At 44.4% G+C, this 24,150-nt stretch overlaps 1 protein-coding gene across 2 annotated transcripts in view; it reads left to right on the forward strand.

The window, feature by feature from the left end:
• The window catches only part of zranb3 (zinc finger, RAN-binding domain containing 3), an 87,907-nt gene that overhangs the window by 63,626 nt on the left and 131 nt on the right, over positions 1-24,150 (forward strand). Inside the window, exons 19-24 of one of the 2 annotated variants that reach the window (XM_080758086.1) lie at positions 1,126-1,268; positions 6,633-6,770; positions 11,275-11,487; positions 13,412-13,604; positions 22,008-22,139; positions 23,177-24,150. The exon at positions 23,177-24,150 is cut by the window's right edge and continues 131 nt beyond it. In XM_080758086.1, coding sequence (XP_080614212.1) covers positions 1,126-1,268; positions 6,633-6,770; positions 11,275-11,487; positions 13,412-13,604; positions 22,008-22,139; positions 23,177-23,275 — 918 coding nt within the window. In that variant the 3' untranslated portion in view covers positions 23,276-24,150. Of the gene's footprint in view, positions 1-1,125; positions 1,269-6,632; positions 6,784-11,274; positions 11,488-13,411; positions 13,605-22,007; positions 22,140-23,176 lie in introns of those variants that run through there. The other variant, XM_080758087.1, reaches the window with a different exon arrangement.

Genomic DNA, 24,150 nt, shown 5'->3' on the forward strand with positions numbered 1-24,150 from the left:
GTATGCCGTTCTGTCGGGTGGGGTGGGGGAGGGAACACCCCTGTATGCCGTTCTGTCGGGTGGGGTGGGGGAGGGAACACCCCTGTATGCCGTTCTGTCGGGTGGGGTGGGGGAGGGAACACCCCTGTATGCCGTTCTGTCGGGTGGGGTGGGGGAGGGAACACCCCTGTATGCCGTTCTGTCGGGTGGGGTGGGGGAGGGAACACCCCTGTATGCCGTTCTGTCGGGTGGGGTGGGGGAGGGAACACCCCTGTATGCCGTTCTGTCGGGTGGGGTGGGGGAGGGAACACCCCTGTATGCCGTTCTGTCGGGTGGGGTGGGGGAGGGAACACCCCTGTATGCCGTTCTGTCGGGTGGGGTGGGGGAGGGAACAAAAATTGATGGGACGCGTGTGTAAAAAATGTGACGGGTGTCGTTAGGAAAGGAATGCACGCGGCAGCAGCAGATTTTCGCCTTGGTTGGATTTATGAATTCACACGACGGCTTCACCCCTGATGTGAGGACATGTGGTCTTGAGGGGAGAGCGACATTCAGACATAATGTAATTTGTAAAATGACGATGTATGATGATGATGATAGCTGTTTTCGCCTACGTTGGTGGTATTTTTGTCTTATTATTACCAGCAGTGTGGAATAGTGGGGCTGGTAGTTTTTTTCAATGGCACTCAAACCTTTTTCATGTCAAGGACCCCCAAATGATGATGTATTTGGCTGAGGACCCGCATCTGAAAGTTTTTGTGCCAGGGACCAGGGAAAAGAAGTGTTCTATTTATGGCTAATGTCAACCCCCCCCCCCCCCCCCCCCTCCAAGTACTGTGTGTGTGTGTGTGTGTGTGTGTGTGTGTGTGTGTGTGTGTGTGTGTGTCTGTGTGTGTGTCTGTGTGTGTGTGTGTGTGTGTGTGTGTGTGTGTGTGTGTGTGCAGATCTACAAGCTCATACGAGCTTGTAGTTATTTTGAAATATCTTAAAAATGCGGCACAAATCTTTGAATATATATTCTTTCAGAATATATCTTTTCGACGTCAGGCCTAAATGGGTTAAGCTCTATCTGAGCTAGTCAATACCAGGCACCCTTTTCCGTGCCGTGCATTCATTCATCTCTCCTCCCAACCAACCAACGACCAGGTGGTGCAGTTTGTGCGCGAGTGGAGCGGCCTGCCGGCCATGAAGCAGAAGCTGCTGCGCCGCGCTGGGCTGCTGTTCCACAGCCCCACCCTGGGCCTGGAGGAGCTGGGCCGCAAGCAGCGGCCCGGCACCAGCACCAAGAGGTAGGCAGTGTTGACTCCGTCTAAAACTATGACGAAATATGTCTTTCCACTGACGGAAACTAAATGAAAACTATAACCTATGATGACTAAAACTAAGACTAAATATACTGACAATTTCGTCAACAAATAAAAACTAGACTAAAATGTTAGGAAGGGACTAGTGGACAAGAGATCCAGTATTAGTCATTTTACACATGGCTGCATGCTGAAAATAGCTGCGACGCGCTGTGAGCTTGTAGATCGGCTATTTTCCGCACGTTTAAAAACTGTCATTATGACGGCATCAAGGCCCGCCTAAATACATTTTAGACTAAAACTAGACTAACACTAAAACATTCCAGGTGACTAAAATGTGACTAAAACGAAATGAAAACTATTCAAGAGACACTTGAGAAACTAAAAAGACAATTTGCTGCCAAAAACAACACTGTAGGTAGGTCGTTCCAGTGAGCCCTGGAGCAGTGGTTTTCTTGCACAATGTTATTGGCTTGGTTCGACGCCATGCTTGAATTAAATCACGCCATGCTTGTCATAAGAGCTGCAAAAAGAAAGAAAGAAAGCTTGTCCTAAAAGCCTACATAGCTCGGGAATGTGCGCAAGAATGTCTGGAATGACCATAATATGACAGCAGAAATTATTCTCATGTCTAATGCTGTGCACTTAACACCAGATAGATATTGTGTGCACGCACGGTCGCATGTGCTCTTGAGGTTAAACTCTTTAGAAGTAGACGCTCAGCCCGAGTCAGTGAGCTTCTTAATGACGCCCAACACACACACACACACACACACACAAGGTTTTAAATTCATAATCATAATAAAAATCTGTGCGTTTCTCCAGTTTACTGTATTTGAACAGTTACTGTACACTACAGTAGGTGAGCCCCGGCCCAGCAGTTGTGAATCGCTGACGTAACGTAATGTATGTGTGTGTTTAGAGACCAAACAAGTGCTTACACAGCCAGGGCACACTAATTACAGCAGGGACCGCATGATGGAGATGGATAGGTTGCCAATTTACAGGAGAGTGTGTGTCTGTCTGCGCGCGTCCATTCGCTTGTTTGTGTGTGCGTTAATTTGTGTGTGTGTGTGTGTGTGTGTGTGTGTGTGTGCGTGCGTGCATGCATAACACAATCTGGACCGTGGCCGTGTTATGGCGTGCGTGAACCTAATCAAGGTGTGTGATTAGGAGCCAGCGGCCCAGCATGATTTGACACCTGTTTTGATTTATCTGCTAATCAGAACCAATCAAGCGGCCCCCCCTTCCAGCCCTGTGGGGGGGGGCAAGCCGCTTGGACAGACTTCCCAGACACACTCTCGGCGTTAATGTGCTTGAGTGAGGTTTTTCCCGCCGAGTCCTGAAATAATAACCGCCAGAGAATGTCGCAACGAAATGCGTTTGAAGACAGCACGGAGTCGGCGTCGTGCTCTGGCCATTGACGGGCTTCTGTTTGTTTTAATCCATTAAGACACCGAGGTCAAAATGAACCGGGGGATGAGCGAGTGACGTCAGGACTTCGGCGTTCTATGCCCTATACTTTGTTGACCGTGGCCCCCCTCCTTCACCCCTCCCCCCAACCCCCCCTACACCCAATCTCTTTGCCGAAAATAGAAGATCTATACAATGTACACGTCGAGTTGTGGCGCGCTTGTCAGCTTCTTTTGCTGGATTGTTTGGGTTCATGTGGTTATTTAAGATCAGATTCTTCATCCGAGGGGGGAAAGTCAGGGTGTTGTGAAGAGAAGTTCTGAATGTGAGAAGAGTATGACAGCCAGCCAGGTGCCAGCAGGACGTGGGCATGTAGTCAAGTTGAGTTGGATTAGCTTGTTTTATGAAGCACAAAATAAAAATCGAAATGACTGAGCCTCACAAGATTTAACTCGAATCCATATATTCCCTCCTACACGCTTGAGGATGGGGCAAACACAGGTTGAAGCACACACACACACAAACACACACACACACACACACACACACACACACACACACACACACACACACACACACACACACACACACACACACACACACACACACACACACACACACACACACAGGTATCAGGAAGCACAGTTGGGTTCCAGGTTTTAAAAGGTAGAGTCTCTCTGTGCCGGGGTCCGTTTGAAGAGGAGCGTTAGAGGAAGCTCTCCGCTTTCATGGAGTCCATGAATCACTCTCCTCAAGTTTCTCCCAGAGAAACTCCTGCCTTTTGATGAAATCTCTCTCTCTCCTCTCTCTTTCTCTCTCTCTCTCTCTCACACACCACCACACTCACCATTGCTTTGCTCATCTCACCACTTTGCACCTGCTCTTTCCTCCTCCTCCTCCTCTTCCTCCTCCTCTCTTCTTCAATTGGCTCTCTGTTCTACCTTTCTTATTACGGTTGGGGTCAATCCACTTGACGCCTTTAATTGGTTGGCTCGAGTGCGGTATTATATTATTTGAATTATTGTTCCAGCTAAACTCTAGCATAATTGATCAATCAGCCTACAGTATATAGCATAAAAATGTCAAATAGGAATGTTCAAATCGAATAAGCAGTTTAGTCATGTATCACCTAACATTCTAATACAGTATGTGCTATCTGCAACTACAGCAAACTGTAAATAGTTGTCTTTCTTCCACATTGCTAAACAAAAATGTATTCCTAATGTTTGCATATAAACATTATTTAGCTGTTTTTGCTTCAGATAAAATCAAATGTCCTCTCTCTCACTGGGAAAAGGTTGTACAGCTACGTGCACGCTGATGATTTTCGGACGTTCTTCAGTAACACTCCACGTGCAGTATTTAAGGTGGGAGGGGGTCACCGATGGATCGCAAGAGTTGTGCCCCCGAGCGATAGAGCACACAGCCTACATAGTACGTGTGTACATATCTACCACATGCGTGTGGGCTCCATGGAACGAACACATGCTTTATACTTGGTTGTGTGTGCGCCGGTGTGTCACACCAGACAGAACCCATGTACAAAGCTCATGAGTTACAACGTGACATCCGTGGCGAGCTTGTAGATCAGCTATTTTCCGGGGTGCGACACGATGTGCAAACCAAATATACCTTAAATCAGACAACAGTGATTCTCTGTCTCTCTCTCTCTTCTCTCCCCCTCTCTCTGTCTCATCCTTCGACCATTTGTCTCTGGCCTGCCTGCTTCCCTCCCAGGGATGCGCCAGCTCCACTTTTCTTTGTCAATTTGGGGTGCTAATTTAAATTAAATATGGGCTGCCCCCGGTGCTTGCAACATAACATACTGGGCTCAAATCTGGCTTAAAACCATTGCCCTCTCTCGCTCCTCTCTCTCTCTCTCTCTCTCTCTCTCTCTCTCTCTCTATTAAATGAAGCGGAAATGCCTTAAAAAGAAAATTTGTATCATTCGTGACCGCGTACTGATCTGCTCCATTACTTTTACTTAAAAATATCGACTTCGGACCATTAGTTTTGGGTCATTGGGCAAAGATCATTAAGAGATTTTCTCCATTAGAGAGATTTAACCGCTTCTAACAGTGGAACGGGAAACCATCATGGAACAGCCTGTAAGACTGAAACCATCATCTAACAGCCTGTAAGATTGAAACCATCATCTAACAGCCTGTAAGACTGAAACCATCATCTAACAGCCTGTAAGACTGAAACCATCATGGAACAGCCTGTAAGATTGAAACCATCATCTAACAGCCTGTAAGACTGAAACCATCATCTAACAGCCTGTAAGATTGAAACCATCATCTAACAGCCTGTAAGACTGAAACCATCATCTAACAGCCTGTAAGATTGAAACCATCATCTAACAGCCTGTAAGATTGAAACCATCATCTAACAGCCTGTAAGACTGAAACCATCATCTAACAGCCTGTAAGACTGAAACCATCATCTAACAGTCTGTAAGATTGAAACCATCATCTAACAGTCTGTAAGACTGAAACCATCATCTAACAGCCTGTAAGACTGAAACCATCATCTAACAGCCTGTAAGACTGAAACCATCATCTAACAGCCTGTAAGACTGAAACCATCATCTAACAGCCTGTAAGACTGAAACCATCATCTAACAGCCTGTAAGACTGAAACCATCATCTAACAGCCTGTAAGACTGAAACCATCATCTAACAGCCTGTAAGACTGAAACCATCATCTAACAGCCTGTAAGACTGAAACCATCATCTAACAGCCTGTAAGACTGAAACCATCATGGCACAGCCTGTGAGACTCAAACAGCCTCAGCGGTAAAATAACCTCTCAACAGCCTGGGCCGTGGCTCAGCGGTCCAGGCACCGAGGCTCTGGTAATCCAGTCTGGCAGTGTGTTCGACTCCCGATCCCCATTTATCCAAAAATGATGTTTTTGCAAATTCAACATAAACAAGGCGGAACCAGGGCGAAACAAGGCAGATAGAGCCTGCTGGTTAGTCAGCCAGGGACCAATCAGAAGGCTGACAAATTGTGAATTGGGTTGGGGTTGGGATTTGGATCCATATTTAACGTTGGTTTTACTTTTTGTTTTGTCGAAATCAATCAATCCATCTCTCTCCTCTCCTCCAGACCACACTGTCTGTGTTGTGTTGTGTGTGTGCTGGTGAATGGGCGGGCCAGAAAACCAAAAGTGCCAACCAACCAATCACATATTGATTCTAGGGATGCTCCGATCAGGTTTTTCACCGATTATTTTTTCTCACGATCTTGTGTGTAAGGGGCACATTTGAATATTTCCAAAATTATTATATGTCAAAACGCACGTCAAAACTTGTCCTGTGTGTGGGGAGAATGTTTTAGCCTGTCACAACGATGAAAAATGACATTATACTACATATCTGATTGACAGATAATATACCACTTAACCCATTTAGACCTGACGTCGAAATTAAAAGATCTGTGCTGCATTTTCACGATTTTTCAAAAATAGCAGACCTACAAGATCTACAAGCTCATAACACGCCACTATGAGCTTGTAGATCTGCTATTTTTCAATAGCTAAAGTATGACATAATGCTTAGTTAAAACACCAAAAGGGGTTCCTGCCCAGAATGGGTTAAATCGTGTAAGATTAGGAAATTAAATTGGGGGAAATTAGGGGAAATTGCCGACCACAGATGGCCGATCATAGGAGCGTCTCTAATTGATTCTCCGTGGAACGGTCTCTAACAGCGTTTCAAGCTCTTAACAGTCAGCCATCCACTACTAACAAAACAGCCTCAATGGTGAGCAACATAGATAAGACGTTTTGGGGAAAGCTCTGAGCTGAACAAGAGTACGAGTAGTGCTGTCGCATGGATTCCCCAGACTGAGTAACCATCAAAGTGCCTCTGTGCAAGGCACTGGTTCAAATAACGACCCCTCCTTCCCTCTCCCCGTTCCTCCCTCTCAGGTATCTAGACAGAGACGACGTGGCAGCTGCGTCCCTCGGTAAGGCCCAGAGGGAGGGAGGCAGCGTCCGTCTGGTCAAGAAGGACTTCTTCAACAAGAGGAGGTCTGCGACGTCGCTCGCACCTCCTGCAGAACACAGGTAGGATGGATGGGTTTGATTGATTGATTGATTGAAATATTTATTAACAGTTTGCAGAATTACAGTACATTTCAAGCACAAACTCAATACAAAGACTTGTGACTGTGAGTGGACGACCCAATTAAGCAATACACTTGTTTACAAGAGGGTCCACCATGTTCAATTCATCAAAACATTTAGAGACGTACAAATAGACACTTCTATATAGTCAAAGAACATAACAGGAATTCATCATAAAGGAGGTAAAAAGGGAAAAGAATCATATACAGTGAGGGGAAAAGGGGGGGGGAGGTGGGGGGGATTCAGATTTTACAGGGGCCAGTTTCGAATTGCAGCCGTCCGTAGGTGCCCTTTTGAGAGCGGTTTTGAAGGAGTCAAGGGATTCGGGTATATATTATACAATTCACAATTTAGGCATTTAGCAGACGCTCTTAATCCAGAGCGATTTACAGTAAGCAGGAACAAAAGTCATGGTAATAAATCAAATACATAAAAATAGTAATCAAGAATCATACGTATGGACCCATACGTGGAATATCTATATAATGAACTATGCATATATACTACATAGTGCTATGTCTACATACAATTCTATCCAAGTTACATAAGTTGGCTTCCCTGTGTTGGCTGATCTATATACAGTATGGAGGGATGGATGGATGGTAGGGAAGGTTATAATAGTTTTGGATTTTTCGTTATAGTTTAAGGTAGTTCTCCCACTTTTTTAGTTAGTTTTTGTTTTTTATTGCGACGTAAAAGGTCGCATATACTGTACTATGAAAACCTGCATCTCCCGTCCGCCCGTCCGTTAGTAGTTAGTCACCTAACGCCCCCATATAATGGTCACACCTCGTGACATCACGCCACCATATATGGCCATCTCCATATATGAAGGTCACGACACTGACCTCATCTAACCCTGGATAGCCATACATGGAGAAGACTGGATCATCTCCAGTTCTCCATTTATGGAGCCGGGCCAGCAACTCTACATCTGACATCAAACCTCTAACACTTAGATCTCCGGTTCTCCATATATGGAGCTGACCTGTTCTGACATTCCATATGTTTATCTGACCACATCAAACCCTACTGTACACTCAAGACACGCTCCATATATGGCCAGTACAGAATTCATTCCATATGTTGATCTGACCCCCGTCACCCAGGCGGATGCGTGCACACGAGCTCACCCTTTAGGGCGAGGTTGCTTCTCGCCCTCAGGGCGTCTTACTGGTTAGTTTTAGTGTTTGTTTGTCTATTTTATTCTGCCCTTTTCAATCGAGGTGCAGGATTGGAAAGGGCCAGAGTAATAAGTATTGTGTAATAAAAAAAAACAAGAAAATACATTTCAGTTAGTTTTTGTTAATTTTGTAAACACACAATGCAGTTTCAGCTAGTTATCGTTTTTCTTTTCCTTTTCGAGTTTTAATTTAGTTCAGTAAATGAAAAAAAACAAAGCAACAAAACAATTATTTTAGTTTTAGGTATTTTTCGTTAGTTTTAATTAACTCTAACAAGCGTGAACACCACATTGAACAGATAAACAGACAAACCCCGTTGCTCGCTCGCCTGTCACATTTTCATTCGCTCACGCACTCACGGAAAAAGTCTAAATACCGACGGTGTTTTGTTTGAAACTAGCATGGTGGTTATTTTGGCTGCCCGTCGGTATCGGCAAGTGTGTTAGTCTTAATTCAGCAGCAGTAATAGTATATTGGTTTTGTCAGAGGCTCCCATTGCCCATTTCAATGCTTAACCCATTTAGGCCTGACGTTGAAAAAAAGAAAAAAAAAAAAAAAAAAAGTCTTCTAAATCCTGACAGTTTTCTGTAAACCTTATGTTTCTATATTTTGTGGTGTTCAAACTGTCAAGGACCCCCAAAAATGTATTTGGCCACCGACCCCCAACAAAATATGTTGTTCCAGGGACCCCCCCCAGAAGCAAAGGAAAAAAACGTTCTGAAAGAACGGTCCGAAAGAATATATATTCAAAGTCTTGCGCTACATTTTTACGATCTTTCAAAAATAGCTAAAGTATATCATGACGCCCAAAGGGAGTTCCCGCCAAGAAGGGGTTAAATCCCTCTCCCGCTTTCTTTCTTCTATCTGGGCTGAGGAGCCGTTGGGGATGGAGTGGTGCAACGCGGTCCATCTGTCCCCTCCTACGTGGCGCTGGCACCCTGGTGGGACACGGTGGCACCTTCCCAAACTCTCACTCACTCTCCTGCCAAGAGAGAGAGAGAGACACACACGCCACACACGCACGCACACACACGTACACACACACACACACACACACACACACACACACACACACGGATGATGTGCAACCAAATGCACTATAAATGCACACGGTGTACACCTACATTATGGGCAGATTTGAGTGAACGATTCATTTGTCAAATGAAAGGTTGTTCTACACACAATCGACAAAGGTGCAGTGTACTGTACACAATTGCAACTTGCTGATAAATCAATATTAATATTATATCAATTTAACTTTTTTTTTGATGGTGGGGTTAAAATTATAAATCATCAACGACATATTTTCAGATGGGGCCAAATCCAGATAATTCTGGGGGTCCTTGACATGAAAAAGGTTGAGCACCACTGACATAGAAACATAGGGTTTTTCAGAAAACATTTAGGATTTAGAAGCCTTTTTTTTTCGCGCTACGATCTTGCAAATTTCACAGCGAACATTTTTAACTCAAATATTAGCTTCTGGGAGGTCCCTGGAACTACATATTTTCAGATGGGGGGGGGGGGGGGGGGGGGGGGTTCCGCGGCCAAACGCAGATAATTCTTGGGGTCCTTGACATGAAAAGCGTTGAGCACCACTGACATATAGAAACATAGGTTTTTCCAGAAGACATTTTGTAGAATCTAGTGTCGGGTCACGCGCGCACAAAGCGCGCGTCCAACCGCTCTTCAATAAGTTCAGCACGTCCGGCGGGCAGATCGATGGATGAGTCCACATTGGAAGCGTTTGTATTGCTGTTCCGCAGGATGCTGAATCGTCACTCACGCGCTCACAGCGGGCGGCTCAATGGTCCTTGGCATAGTGATTTGTTTAAATCAAATTGACTTGTACAAACAACCGTACAGCGGCATGTTGTTGTATAATCTATTGACATTGTGGCGTGGGGCGTGGGGTCCGGGTTGCCCACACAGCCTTCTGTCTAAATGTGAAGCTATTCCAATCTTTAACCATTTTTAACCAGTGGTTTTCAAACCTTTTTGAAGGGCCGAGCCCTTCTGTTCTCTCTCTATTCTCCCTGTTATGCAAGTTGGATAAGTCTAAAGGAATGCCTTTCTATTTTCTAGGCAACCTATGAGGAACTAAATTGATGCATGATGAAATACTGGACCCCATGCAAGGAGGAGTGACTCTATAACTAACCCCGAATGGGATGATGATTTAAGTTGACTGTATTTATTCCCCCCCCCCTCCTCCTCCTCCTCCTTTTATTAATTTTCCCTAAATAAACCGTTTTCTTGTGCACTCAATACTCAAAGCGTAATCAATATAGTACAAGTTTTGTATTTTTCATGTTTTTCATGTGTCTATGAGGTGACAGTACTTTATTAGACACCCTGAAGTCGTTTTTATGTGCAATTGTGTATTAACTTTGTATTTAGGGTTTATTCCTGGAGGCTGAACCCTTGACAGTCAACGGGCAAATGAAATAAACAGTAATATAGTGACATCACACTCCCTCCCCTAACACCTCCCCCTTTATCATACAACTACAGCTGTGGGTGCGGCTTCAGTTCAGGTGGATCACCACCCATCACCACCCACCAGGCAAACCAGGCATACTTAATGAACTGGTGGGCGTGTCCACATAAAAGCATGATTTTAACAAATACACTTTTTGGAAAAAGTTCTTCCTCCTTATATTATAATAATACCTGATGATCATGTTTTAGGGTGGGGAAAAAATAGACTGATTAGTAGGAGTATATATATATATATTAATTGACTATTCTTTTGCAGAAAATAACCGATATACAAGCTCACAACACATCGCGTTGTGACGCAATGTGAGCCTGTAAATCTGTAATCTGTAAACTTCACCAAACGTTCCCCTAATATGACATGCCCAGAACAGGCACACTGGTTTAGTTTAGTTTAGTTGGACGGGACGGCAACATATTAATGAACACTACACATTCAATGCAATGCAAATATGTCGGATTTAGCAAGGAACTCTAATTTCCATCCGTATACAGTCCCCAAACAGAAAACAGACAACGAAGCAAAAAGGGCTCGTATAAACATTCCCAAGGGGGTACAAAACAAGAGAGAAACATCAACAGTAAAAAGGCCAAGTAATGACCTAAAATACAAGATACCACACAAAATGCGAGACACTCAAGAAAACTAACAATGGGGTTCACGTGGTTAAACCCCCAACATTCCCCTCAATTCCTCATCTCTCGCTCCTCCTCCTGTCCTTTCCCGCACCTCTCTTCCTATCCTCCTCTTTCCTCCCTAGGCAGGGTGAGGAGGAGTGCACTAAAGACGTGAGTAGTCCACCGCCAGCGGCACCGCCATCATCTTCATCGCAGCCATCTTCGTCATCACCATCACCAGCCGAGTCGGGCTACCTGCAGGCTGTGGACAGCGAGGGAGCCCCTCTGTGTCTGTCCTGTCAGCAGCCCTGCTCTACAGAGGGAGGGCCCTGGGACACTCGCTTCTGCACTCGGAGGTATACGCAGTGGTGGACACAAAGTACTCCACCTATGATGCAGTAATGTTCAAACACTACAAGTGAATGTCCCTTAGTCAAAGTTGTACTTGAGTACAACATACTCACGGTATTAAAAATAACAACAACCAAAAAAACGAATCACTTTGACTTAGAGCAGGTGTGGCTTCAACCGGGGTCCGTGATCCCTAGGGAGTTACTACAGGGTTTTGAGTGATGGCAAGCTTTTCGAATCCAATGTTGCTTTGTAAATATTCAAACGAAAGAAAAATCATTTAAATTTACACAGCACAGATGAGCGTGTTGTTGAAGCCATCACAGCTGCACTTTAAACAAAAATAATCCTGGGGAATTATTGTAAGTTCATCTCCCAACTGATATAAACATGGTGAGCTATCTTTGAAAGCCTCTTATCAAGGCTTTCCTTGTCCCATATATGGGGGACAAGGGGAGAGCAACGGACTTGAACTCATGCTTCCCAGTGTCCAAGTTGCTCCTTTACACCTGACAGGCTTTCTGAATAAATATATTAAATAAATAGTTGAATACGAAACACGGACAAAAGTTGAATATGGAACACAGACAAAAGTTGAATATGGAAAGGGTATTCTCTCTTGGCTCAGAATCTTTGTCATATCATATCACAGATTTACAGGAGTAAAGAAGTGTTTGAAATTTGTCAGCGAGAGGCGAGATATTATAGAGCTCAAATGACCCCCACATCTCATGTGTGTCTCTCTCACACACACACACACACACACACACACACACACACACACACACACACACACACACACACACACACACCACATTCTCCCACTCCCACAGGAAAAAAACCCATTAGGAAAGGCAATGCATCTTGTGTTCTTTTTAGACTACTGTGTTTCATGCAGCTTTCATTCAAAGACATGGCACCAAGAACAGTTCATCTGTGGTAATATAGCGAGGCTAATTGATGTCATTCCCTCTCCCGTTGACTTTTTACGCCCGGCGTTCCGTCCCAATCCTGGGGATTAATACATTTGTTAATCCCACCCCGCAGAAATTCTCATCCTCTACTGCCTTTGTAGAGAAAAGTCCTTTTACACCTAGGTGGACAGGTGCGTCGGAGCAGGCAACCAGTGCGAACAAACGACCATCGTCAGGTATCTGATGAAGGTCTTAAGATACCAAAACGTTGTAACTCTCCAGTAGCGTAATAAACTACTGCTTTATAAGTGAAGACAGTGTGCGGGACCTCCTTTTTCCCCTTTTTTATGCTCTACTCCAGGGGTTTTCAACCTTTTTATACCAAGTACCACCACAGAAAATATCTGGCTCAAGTACTGCAGTACACCACCATAATAACTGATGTTAAAATACAGTGTAGACCTGCCCCACCCTTTGCAGCTATTAACACAGGAGGAAAATATTCTTTAAATTGTTTTGTTTTTGTTCCATTCCTAAGCCAATTGTGCTGCTGCTCTGATCTGTCTAATCAGCACAACTGATAATATTTCTAATGTGATTAATCCGTCCTCAAATCTTTAACGGCTAGGTGTGCCGTCATGCTCATTTCTAAAAAAAAAAATAAGAAAAATTACAAAAACTTTTTTATGTCACAATCCCTTTAAAAAAATCTAGTGTTTTCCAATGATATTATTAGTATTGACAAATCCAATGATTCTTTGCAGTAATGTCATGAAAAATATCTTAAGAAATTCCATAAATTGGAAAACAAATGTCTAACAAGCAGTGAAAATCGCCAATCTACAAGCTCACAAGGCGGCTTTTGGGTCACCGGCTAAAAAGGTTTGGGGACCACTGCTCTACAGTCCCTAACACCCCTCGTCATGGGGACCACTGCTCTACAGTCCCTAACACCCCTCGTCATGGGGACCACTGCTCTACAGTCCCTAACACCCCTTGTCATCCCTCCTCGCAGGTGCCAGGAAGAGTTCCAGTTGCGCACCAGCCAGCCGTACATGCGCGCGTGCGTCCTAGAGGCGGAGCAGGGCGTGTGTCAGCAGTGCGGCCTCCAGGCCCACCAGCTGTACCTGAGGGTCCGCGACGCGCCGCCCGGCCAGCGCAAGGACATCCTGGATGGCACCTGGCTGGCCCAGATGCCACTTAAACAGGTAACATTCTGGAGAACACCTGGCTGGCCCAGATGCCACTTAAACAGGTAACATTCTGGAGAACACCTTTGCCACTTAAACAGGTAACATTCTGGAGAACACCTGGCTGGCACATATGCCACTTAAACAGGTAACATTCTGGAGAACACCTTTGCCACTTAAACAGGTAACATTCTGGAGAACACCTGGCTGGCCCAGATGCCACTTAAACATGTCACAGCGGGGCTCCACTGCAGCCATCGGCATCGCGTCTCCGTCACCGTTCGGGAATGTTCCCTTTTGAATCTATAGAAGGATGCTCCACTGCCTACGCTGCGTTGTGTTGCGCTGCGTTCGGTGATGGTGTCAAACCTCAAAAATGGCCCCGGTTCGTTTTTTGCGCTATACGTGCGCTGGCCAGAACTTTCGCTGGGCAGTCCTACAATAGCCTACACTGATCAGTGATCTGATGGAATATTCTTCTTTCATTGCCATGAGAAAATACCTCGTTTCGTTGTCTACTTTCTGTCCAATGTATTAATTTATTAATTTATTATTAATTTATTTTATTTCATATATGGAGTATAGGGTTGTGCGCAGGTGGCAGATGCCGTACCCTACCCAAGGGGGTAAGATTATAATCGTAGAAAGCAGAGAAAAAGTTAAGTAGCCTGCCTGCCTTGCGGGATAATGAACGGGTCGGCGCCTCAGCGGTCATTTATCGAGAATTAAAATCCCTTCAGGATGATTAAACACGTACATTTAGTCACTAGTGAGCGGAGTGACCGTCGACCGCGCTGTTCTGATGTTCAGATGTTCAGATGTTCATTCACGTGAACCACGCCATTCACAACACAGCACCATGTGCCATTCGGTAGGTTAGGCTCATAAGGAAGTGAAAATGTTTCTATGACCAAGTCCTACTCTGATTTGTAAAGGTGCCCACCACACACATCACTAAAATAAAACAGACTTTCTTTCTTTCTGCCGGCCGCTTTGGTGCTGAGAAATGCACTCTCTTGCGCTTGTGCCTGTAATATAAGTTGGAACAATCCTTACCTCATGAAACGGGAAATAATCAAAGCAATTAATGCATTGTTTTTGGTTTAAATCAAATGAAGCTGCGAATGCGGAAAACCACAGACTGTTGAACACATCATCGATGGATGCCCAATCTTCAAGTCACCACATGGAGTCAGCAGCCTAATTGAACTGGACGATGATACCACTTCTTGGCTGATGTCCAAATTGCCTACACGAACGAACGAACAAAATTAAGCTATTAGGCTACAAGATAAATATGTCACGGAGGGAGCTTTAACGTGAGAGGACATGAGGGCAAGAATCCATGCATAGTTATTGCATGGCGTTTGTGTTGAGTCTCACTGTAAACTGTCTGCCTTCACAACCTTTTATCATTTTTTATCAATTGAAGTAACGAATAGTACAGTAATCGGGAGGAGAGTGACTCGTCCCACCCCTTACACCATGAATACACATTACACACACAACTCTATACAAAGTTGACACACACACACACACACACACACACACACACACACACACACACACAGCACACTGTACAACCCAAACAGTCACCACACATACAGTCACGCACGTATGTTGGTGTGAACACTCAGAAGGGCCAAAGGCTCTTAGTAAATGGATTGATGAGTCCCATTGATTTTTCTCCCTCAGTGCCGGTTCTCAGCCAGAGAGAGCCCTGTTTGATTTTGGGTCCACTGTTATCCAGCAATAACACATACCCTCCCCCCCCAGCACCCACCCACTGCCAAGCAGCACCACCAGCCAATCAATGGTGATGCATGGGCTTTGTAGCAGAGGGGAAATTCACACGCACGCACACACACACACACACACACACACACACACACACACACACACACACACACACACACACACACACACACACACACACACACACACACGACTCTCCTGATAAGACACACCGCAGGCAGCCAGAGTCCTGATCCTCCATGATTTGTTATTAGTTCATTCTAGGGTGTGTGCGTGTGCGTGTGTGTGTGTGTGCGCGTGCGTGCGCGGCAAGTGCTTCTGGCGGCTTGATTGGAATGTTCATGGGGTATGTGTGTGTGTGTGTGTGTGTGTGTCTTGTCGTGTAACGGTGTGTGTCTGAGGGCATGGTGGTTTGGTGTAGATGCATGACAAGACAGTTAATGATCGATTGTGAGCTTGTAGATCTGCTATTTTCACTAGTTTGGGTCTCGGGCAAAACGTGACATTCTTCGTTTGGTCGGGGTGGGACAGGGGCTAAAACAATGTGGTAATCTAAACCACTGGTTTAGGTTATTTGTCGGTGAATAAATGTTTCCTACTGAGATGTGTGCCGTTCTGATCTGAACTGGCGGCGTGTGCGCTCGCGGACTCCCGACAGAGCTCCGCAGCTCAACCCATGCTGTGTTTGTTTTTGGGGCTGTTGCTGCTTCCAGCGAGACTCCGTTAGGTTTCAAATGGACGTCTTAGGCATCACAGTAATGAACCAGATATCTCTACAGGCATCACAGTAATGAACCAGATATCTCTACCATTCCACTGGTGTCGCCAAAAGAACACTCCAGAAATGAACATTACGCAGAACATGTATGTATATATATATATATATATATATATATACTGTATGTATATATATATATACTGTATGTATGCATGTATTTGGTTAAAATGGGTGGGGTTTAAAAAAAGGCAAAAGCTTGCTCTGGTGCACTGGCCTAAAAGTGGGTCCTTAAAAACTGCTAAGACGTCTGAAATGTATGCATGTAGGTGGGTATGTATGTATGTGTGTAGTATTTTAAAAGGGGGGGCTCTTTAGTAAAAAGCCCAGCCCATAAAATCTTCCTATATTTAAAACAAATCCAAAATAAGGTTACCAGTGAAGGGCAAAATGCCTATTCACTGGGGACTATGCAAGGCAGAGGCGTCCACCCCCCTGAGTCCAAGTTAAGCTAGACCGCATACCTAAGTATGCATGTATGTATGTATGTACGTATGTATGTATGTATATATATATATATATATATATACATACATACAGTGTATATATACAGTATATATACTGTATGTATGTATGTATGTATGTATGTGTGTGTATATATATATATACAGGTGTATATTAGGTGTAATTCTTTTGATTAGAATTAGAATCGCGATTCCCGTTATGAACGATTCAAAATGTATTCATCATTTTCTTTTTATTATAATTATTTTTTTTAGATTTATTTTCCTGATTACAGTTACAGGAGTTTTCACTACATGAAATGTAAGCTTACCTTAATCACAGTAAACATGTCTTCAGTCATTTTCAAGTTACTGTAGTACAGTCACTGCAGTTGGCTGGAGTAGATTGTGATGAAATCTATGTATTGAATCGAGAATCATTTTGATTAGAGAATAGTTTTGAATCTGGAAAAAAATCCTTTTGAATTTAAAAAAAATCGTTTTTGGATTGAGAATCGATTTTGAATCGAATCGACCGTGACCCCAAGAATCGGAACTGAATCGTGGGACACCCAAAGATTCACAGCATTATATATGTATATATATATATAGTGAACTAAGTAAAGTATAATGAATCATATGGTATTGTGAGTTGAATCATTAACTGTACTTGAATCGTCTGTGTGCGCGGCTGCATGCACGCGTGCGTGAAGTCAATTGCCCGATCTATTAAGATCAAGCATCTCTGAAACTCAAGCGTTTAGTATTTTGAGGCTCTGATATGCCCGTCGGTTTCACGTCTATAGGTGACATGACAGCGTGCGTGCGTGAGTGCAGGCGTGCGTGCGTGTGCATTGTGGGTCCTGTGTGAATGAGGCTGTTCTGTTCCTCTGCTGGGTTCCATTCCAGCTGGCTGCCTAATGATGGCATAGAGCTCTGCCCTAAGAAAGGAAATGGATTTCAGCTCCTGAATTCTCCCTAGGGGGTCTCTCTCTCTCTCTCTCCCTCTCTCTCTCTCTCTCTCTCTCTCTCTCTCTCTCTCTCTCTCCCTCTCTCTCTCTCTCGCATCTGCTGCCCTCTCTCTCTCTCTCTGTTATCTTTCTTTTGCCCAGTTGCTAGCTTCTGTTTTCTTCTCTCCGTCTCCCATCTAGTCAGGTCTTTAGCTGGCTTGTTCCTCTGCCTGTAGAATAGATACTGGACTAACTCGCACACACAATCCATGTCAGTACATACAGTAATGGACGGTAATACAGTAACGGACGGGAAAGGGAATACAGTACCGTCCGTAGCGTGTTGTCTGGACTCTTGGGGACACCGTGTGGTACCTTTCATGGTATCAAACATTCCAGGTACACTCCTGAGCGAATGGATAGCATGCATGGCTCATGGCCGTGCCGATCCATAACAGGGAATGCGTCATAGTTTTTTCAATGTTTTTGGAGACACACTTAGTCTCCATACTGGCCTCGTGTAGTAGTATGACCTCTGGTAGAATATGGAATGGAAACCGCAAGGTTGCCAGTTTGAACCCGGGCTCCCCCAGAGATAGTGTCGAAGTGTCCTTGAGCAAGACACTGACCCCCTAATAGCCCCCGATGTGCAGGTTGGTGCCTTGCATGGTTTCCTCCGGCATCGGTGTGTGAATGGGTCAATGTAATGCACAATCTATGTAAAGTGCCTTAGATAAAGGCGCTATATAAATGCACCATTTACCATATATATATTATATATATACAGTGTATGTATATATACACACACACACACACACACACACACACACACACACACACACACACACACACACACACACACACACACACACACACACACACACACACACAGTGAAGATACGGGTTGATAACAACATTCAAAGGCATTCCCTGGCATGTGCATGCCATGGAATGCCTTTGAATGTTATCATGCAGTATGAAGACCATGCGATGGAGCCCGTATGGACAAAGGTCCATACGGGCTCATCTGCAGTGTCTCGATAAGAACATACCGGTGATCATGGGTTGATAACGTTCGAATCTGCAGCCCGTGGGGCAAAAAGATCTTCTAGGCGGTCCGCTCCACATGAGCCACACCATGAAAACACACTTATATTGTGTGTGTTTACCCTCTCAGCATATATTTTTTTATTCTTTCCGTTGCTACTTTGCCAGACACACATCTCAATATAGTAGCTGAGAAACAGTGCGATCTTGTTGGCGTTTGACACAGGCTCTTTTTCTGTCATCCATTCATGAACACTCTGCTGCAGACCGCGTCGAAGGAGAGCTCCATCTCTTGTTTGTCCTAATCTCACAACCTGCTGGAGCTACATTTATTGTGCATACTGTCAGCAGCAAGGGGCTATATTTGTTAGTTTTTTTGTAATGGGGGGGGCGGCCAGTAGAGAGGGGGAAAGAAATGACATCTTGATAAGGTCCCATGCACATATCAATGAACCAGCTGTGCACATATCGTTCATGTTATCGCTGTTTTGCAAATTGCTTGGTCGGTTGGCTGAGGTTAGAAACCCTAAACTATTTATATGGTGTATACGAAGATAAATACACTTGAACGCTCTCTCTGCCTCTCACACACACACTTTACGGACTCTTTGCATCTCTCCCCTTTTCTGTATTCCCCTCTCTCTCAGTCTCTCTCTCTTTCTCTCTCTCGCACGCACGCACACACACACACACACACACACACGCACACGCACACGCACACGCACACGCACACGCACACGCACACACACACACACACATCAAATACTTGGTGTAACTTCTGTGTGGGAAGTGAACGTGATATTGTTTATTTATGTTGTTGGTGTCTTATAATCCCGTAAGGGATGGGTCTTAACGACAAGACACGAAAATAAAAATTCATTCATTCATTCACACACACACACACACACACACACACACACACACACACACACACACACTGCATGCTTGTATGAGAGAACGTTATGGTTTTCAAGATACGCAGGCAGGCCACTCAGTCGCTGACTCACTCAAACGCTTTGAGATTTTACTTTAATTCCATATCTTTTTTTTGTGTTTATAATGGGACTCTGAATGACCAAATTATATTGTCTATTTACAGGTGTAAAAGGGTGCGCATGAGATGTGCAGGCTCCATGTTTTGTTTTGTTATTTAATTTGGAGTCATGTGTCATAGTAGACCAGGGGTTCTCAACCCCACTGCACCCCAAACTATGGGGTGCAGTGGGGTAGAACCCACTGCGGTGAGGGTATGACCCAAACTACCAAAATACTTCAAAGTTGTTGTTTTACTCCGATCTGCCCGACGTTCAGATGTACCGTAAATAGTGATTTCTGATCGCATCGCGCCAGCCATGTTACTGCTTGTGGTGAAAACTAAGACATGTCGGCTGCTGCTCGTAAAACCTTTTGCTCCTCCTCTCGTTGTACTGGGCTGTGTGGGCGGAACTAGTTGGTGTGAATACACAGAGATGCCCTGGCTGCCTGGGGGAAACTTCCGCTACAGTTTGGATGGAGTCTGGATCATTAATGACACCAGCCATCCCGCAAATACCCTGTTCCAACTACTCCCTTCCAAAACACGCTACCAGAGCATCAAATCTCGTACCACCCGACTCAGTTAGAGTTTCTTCCCCCAGGCAGTCAGGCTGCTGAACAGCCGACCTTGAACTGTATTGCACTTTGTCACTTACTCTGCACTTTCTTTTGTTTTTGTGTTCTCTCTTTTGCACTATAGCTGTTTGTTTGTTTTTGTCTGACTGAGAGTGCTAGGAGCAAAATAATGTCATTGTATTTATACTCTGTATTTATACATATGACAGATAAACCTGAATCTGCACCAAAGCATTCTGGTCATTGTAGGAATTCGGCAATCCAGTCAAACCCTATAGTCAAACACACAGACTACATATTTTTTTCTAGCCATAGGGTGCAAATTTGTTCTCTACTACAAATACTATTAACATTAAGTGAATGTCTTCCAGCGTTGAAATGCCCCTTTAACACATTTAGTACCGGAACTGCATCAAAATAAAGGCGCAGCTTGCGCCGGAGTAATCGCCAGAGTAGTGATCGCTTCCATTTTGAAAGCCATGAACCGGAAATACTTTCTTAAAAAAGTTGACTGACAAAGTGCCATCACAATCTCCGATCATCTTAATATATTTATATACGCTACAAAAAGAGTTCATATTTTGCGGGAGAGACGGATGAGGAGCAGAAACGCAGCGCCAGCATATCGATCCATTCATCACCACGGAGAGCGCCCTGGATGAGGAGATACGAGTCATTCTTTCCGCCGCGCTAACATGGGAGTCAATGACAAGCTAATAGTTTCACAGAGCGTTAGCATACGGCAAGCGAAAAGCGAAATGCCAAAAAAAAAAGAAGTAATTATTCTGAATATTATTATCTCGCCCCGCGTCGTTTGGACGTCGCTAGGACGTCCACAGACGTCTAAGGCACCTCTCGGTTCCAATCCTTATGACGTTTCAGGACGTGTTATGTACTAAATGTGTTAACATACTCAATTAGGTTTGAGTTTTACTGGAAAGACGAAACAGGAGCATGAAACTGAAAAAGTACTTTTCACACTCTATATATAGATACTTAGACAAAGATGTAGGGATTGGGTATGGACTAGTAACTATATCTAATAATCTTTTATTGTACTACTGTTTAATGCATAAAAAAATCTCATTTCGTACTTCATTAGTCTATTGCGAACCGCCTCCCAACTTAATTAAAGTTGTGTTTACTTTGCGCTCACCTGCTTGTCATAAAATTGCATTTCACCATGGAGACCATCGTCACAGCAAAGCCTTCCTTCTCTTCTGCTTCTTCAAAGTTTCTTTCATTCTGTGTTCTCGGCCGGCAAAGTGTACTTCACAGAGCTTAGCTTTTATTTGATTTCATTTTATTATTGTGAGGCAGGCACGTGCACCCCCGCTGTGCAAATATTAGCTTAACCCATTTTAGGCGGGAACCCCTTTTGGTGTTTTAAGCATTATGTTATACTTTAGCTATTGCAAAAATAGCAGATCTACAAGCTCTACGCGCTTTTTGAAAAATAGTGAAAATGTGGCACAAATCTTTATATTCTTTCAGAGTGAACGTTTTTTAGCTCATATCCTTGCTTCTGGGGGGTCCCAGCCAATTACACATATCTGTGGGGGTCCTTGACATGAAATAGTTTGAGAACCACTGACATAGAAACATAGGGTTTTTCAGAAAACTGTCTGGATTTAGAAGACATTTGTAGAATCGAACTTAGGTCTAAACGGGTTAATTTGACTGGTGTGTGTCCTTTTCTCCCTCTATTTCCCTATATGTGTCTAATGCGCGTGCGTGCGTGCGTGTGTGTGTGTGTGTGTGTGTGTGTGTGTGTGTGTGTGTGTGTGTGTGTGTGCGTGTCTGTCTGGCTGCCTGCCTGCCTGTGCGTCCGTGGCTCCAGCTGAACGAGATGATCCGCGCTCCGGTGGAAGGGGACTTTTGGCAGGTGGATCACATCCGTCCGGTCTACAGTGGAGGAGGACAGTGTTCCCTCGACAACCTGCAGACCCTCTGCACCGTCTGCCACAAAGCTGTGCGTTCACTTCACCGCCCCCACATCCTAACACTGATGAAGGCCATATGGTGGCTCATGTCTCTTCCATGTCATTTTCTACATTTTTCTTATTTCTGTCTTCTACATTTTCCACAAAAATGTTTTTGATATGCACGCTCACAACCCCCCCCCCCCTTTGCTATTATTCATCGTACGACAATGTATATGATTACCAGTAAGCATGTGGCAAAACTCCCTAACATAATGATATCTACAGGTATAAGAAAAGGACATTGCAAGAAATCTGTCTTGGCCTTTTTTTATATATATAATTTTTATCCCACGATTTTGTAACCCATTTTTCACCCCTGTGTCAATTATCTAATGTGATCCTGGGCTCTACACACCCTCCACCAACCTAGTCCCCATATATGGGGGACATGGGGAGAGCAACGGACTTGAACTCATGCTTCCTTCATGCATGAGTGTCCAAGTTGCTCCTTTACACCTGACAGGGGGGAGTTTCCCTGGTTGAACGTAGCGCATGGAAGGAACACGTTATTCCAACCAGTTCCTTTCCCCTCCATCAGGCCCCCCGGCTGGCCAGGGGGAGGCAGTTTAGAGACCAGGATTAATGCATGTTTTTTGTGAGGGTACCTACCCTAGGGGACACGGGGAGAACATGCAAACTCCACACAGAAAGGCCCTTTCGCCAACCCCGCCTCGGGTATGGGAACTGATGACACGGAGGAGGAAACACGCCGCCAATCTGTCTTGGCCTTAAGTGAAGCAAAATGCCTCGCAATAATCTTAACACATTCTTTGCCACATATTAATTCATTCGCAATAATGTAGTGGGAGTCCCTGCTTCCTTGGCTTGAAAAGCTTCAAAGACCCAAACATCACACATTTTGGCACTTAAAGGCAAGCGTTGAAGAACTGTATTCCTCCCACGTTCAATATATTGATCCAAACATTTCTTGTATTCACCTCTTGACCACAGGGTGTTTTTTTGGGAGGTGGTTGTTTTAGTTTGTTCGTAGCACTGTTGCATCACACTGTGTTTCTCTCTGCAGAGAACGGCCAAGCAGTGCAAAGAACGAAGTCAGATCAAGAAAGGTCAAGCCGCCGCCAAGTTCTCATCCGACATCACCAAGTTTTTCGCCAAGAAGTGAGTGTAAAGAAGAAAGTGGTGTGTCACAGAGTCCGCACGCACGCATGCACACACACACACACACACACACACACACACACACACACACACAGACACACACACACACACACACACACACACACACACACAATACTATATTTGGAAGAAGGAAACATTTTCTATCCCTGAGTTTAAAAAGGCAGGGTCACACAATACAGGGTCTTACAGGGGCATCATAATCAGTGCGTTTCCTAACACAAAGTAGGAAACGCTGGGGGAAAAGGCAGTTCTTCCTACCCATTGCTAATGTTGAATCCACACCACTTTGGTTCCCCGCAACCCGAATCTGTCTACTTAAAGCGTGTATCCATCTCTAACACTCTGATGGTATACAGTATGGCTGAGGTTCCATCGTGAACCGTCATAACTGCAAAGTTTAACTTTGCTGTAAACGCCACCCCGCATGGCCCGCATCACATGCAAATTATCGCTGGATGTCCCCGAACCGTCATGGGTATGGGAATACTTTTGATTTACGACTCGTCCCCCTCCTTCTTACTCGAGGCTGAAATGGAGCATGTTGTTTAGAGAGACGCGGCTATTTTAAGATTGTGCAAACTTGGTGGAAAAGAAAAGGTGTTGGGATGGAGGAATGTGTGTGTGTGTGTGTGTGTGTGTGTGTGTGTGTGTGTGTGGAGCGGGTTAGGGGTTTGATTAAACTTTCTCAGCAAAAAGTTAATTGCAGCCAAGTGTCCCCAATTTGAGCCTTGGAAATAGTTTTAAATATAAAGTAAAATATAAAGTGTGTGAACCTTCATTGAAATTATTGAAATAAATGTATTAATATCATGTATTATGTATGTTTTTGATAAAAGTCATGTTAGTTAGAGTTGTCAC

Source organism: Protomyctophum bolini (assembly GCF_963924005.1).
Source record: "Protomyctophum bolini genome assembly, chromosome: 24".
Taxonomy (NCBI): domain Eukaryota; kingdom Metazoa; phylum Chordata; class Actinopteri; order Myctophiformes; family Myctophidae; genus Protomyctophum; species Protomyctophum bolini.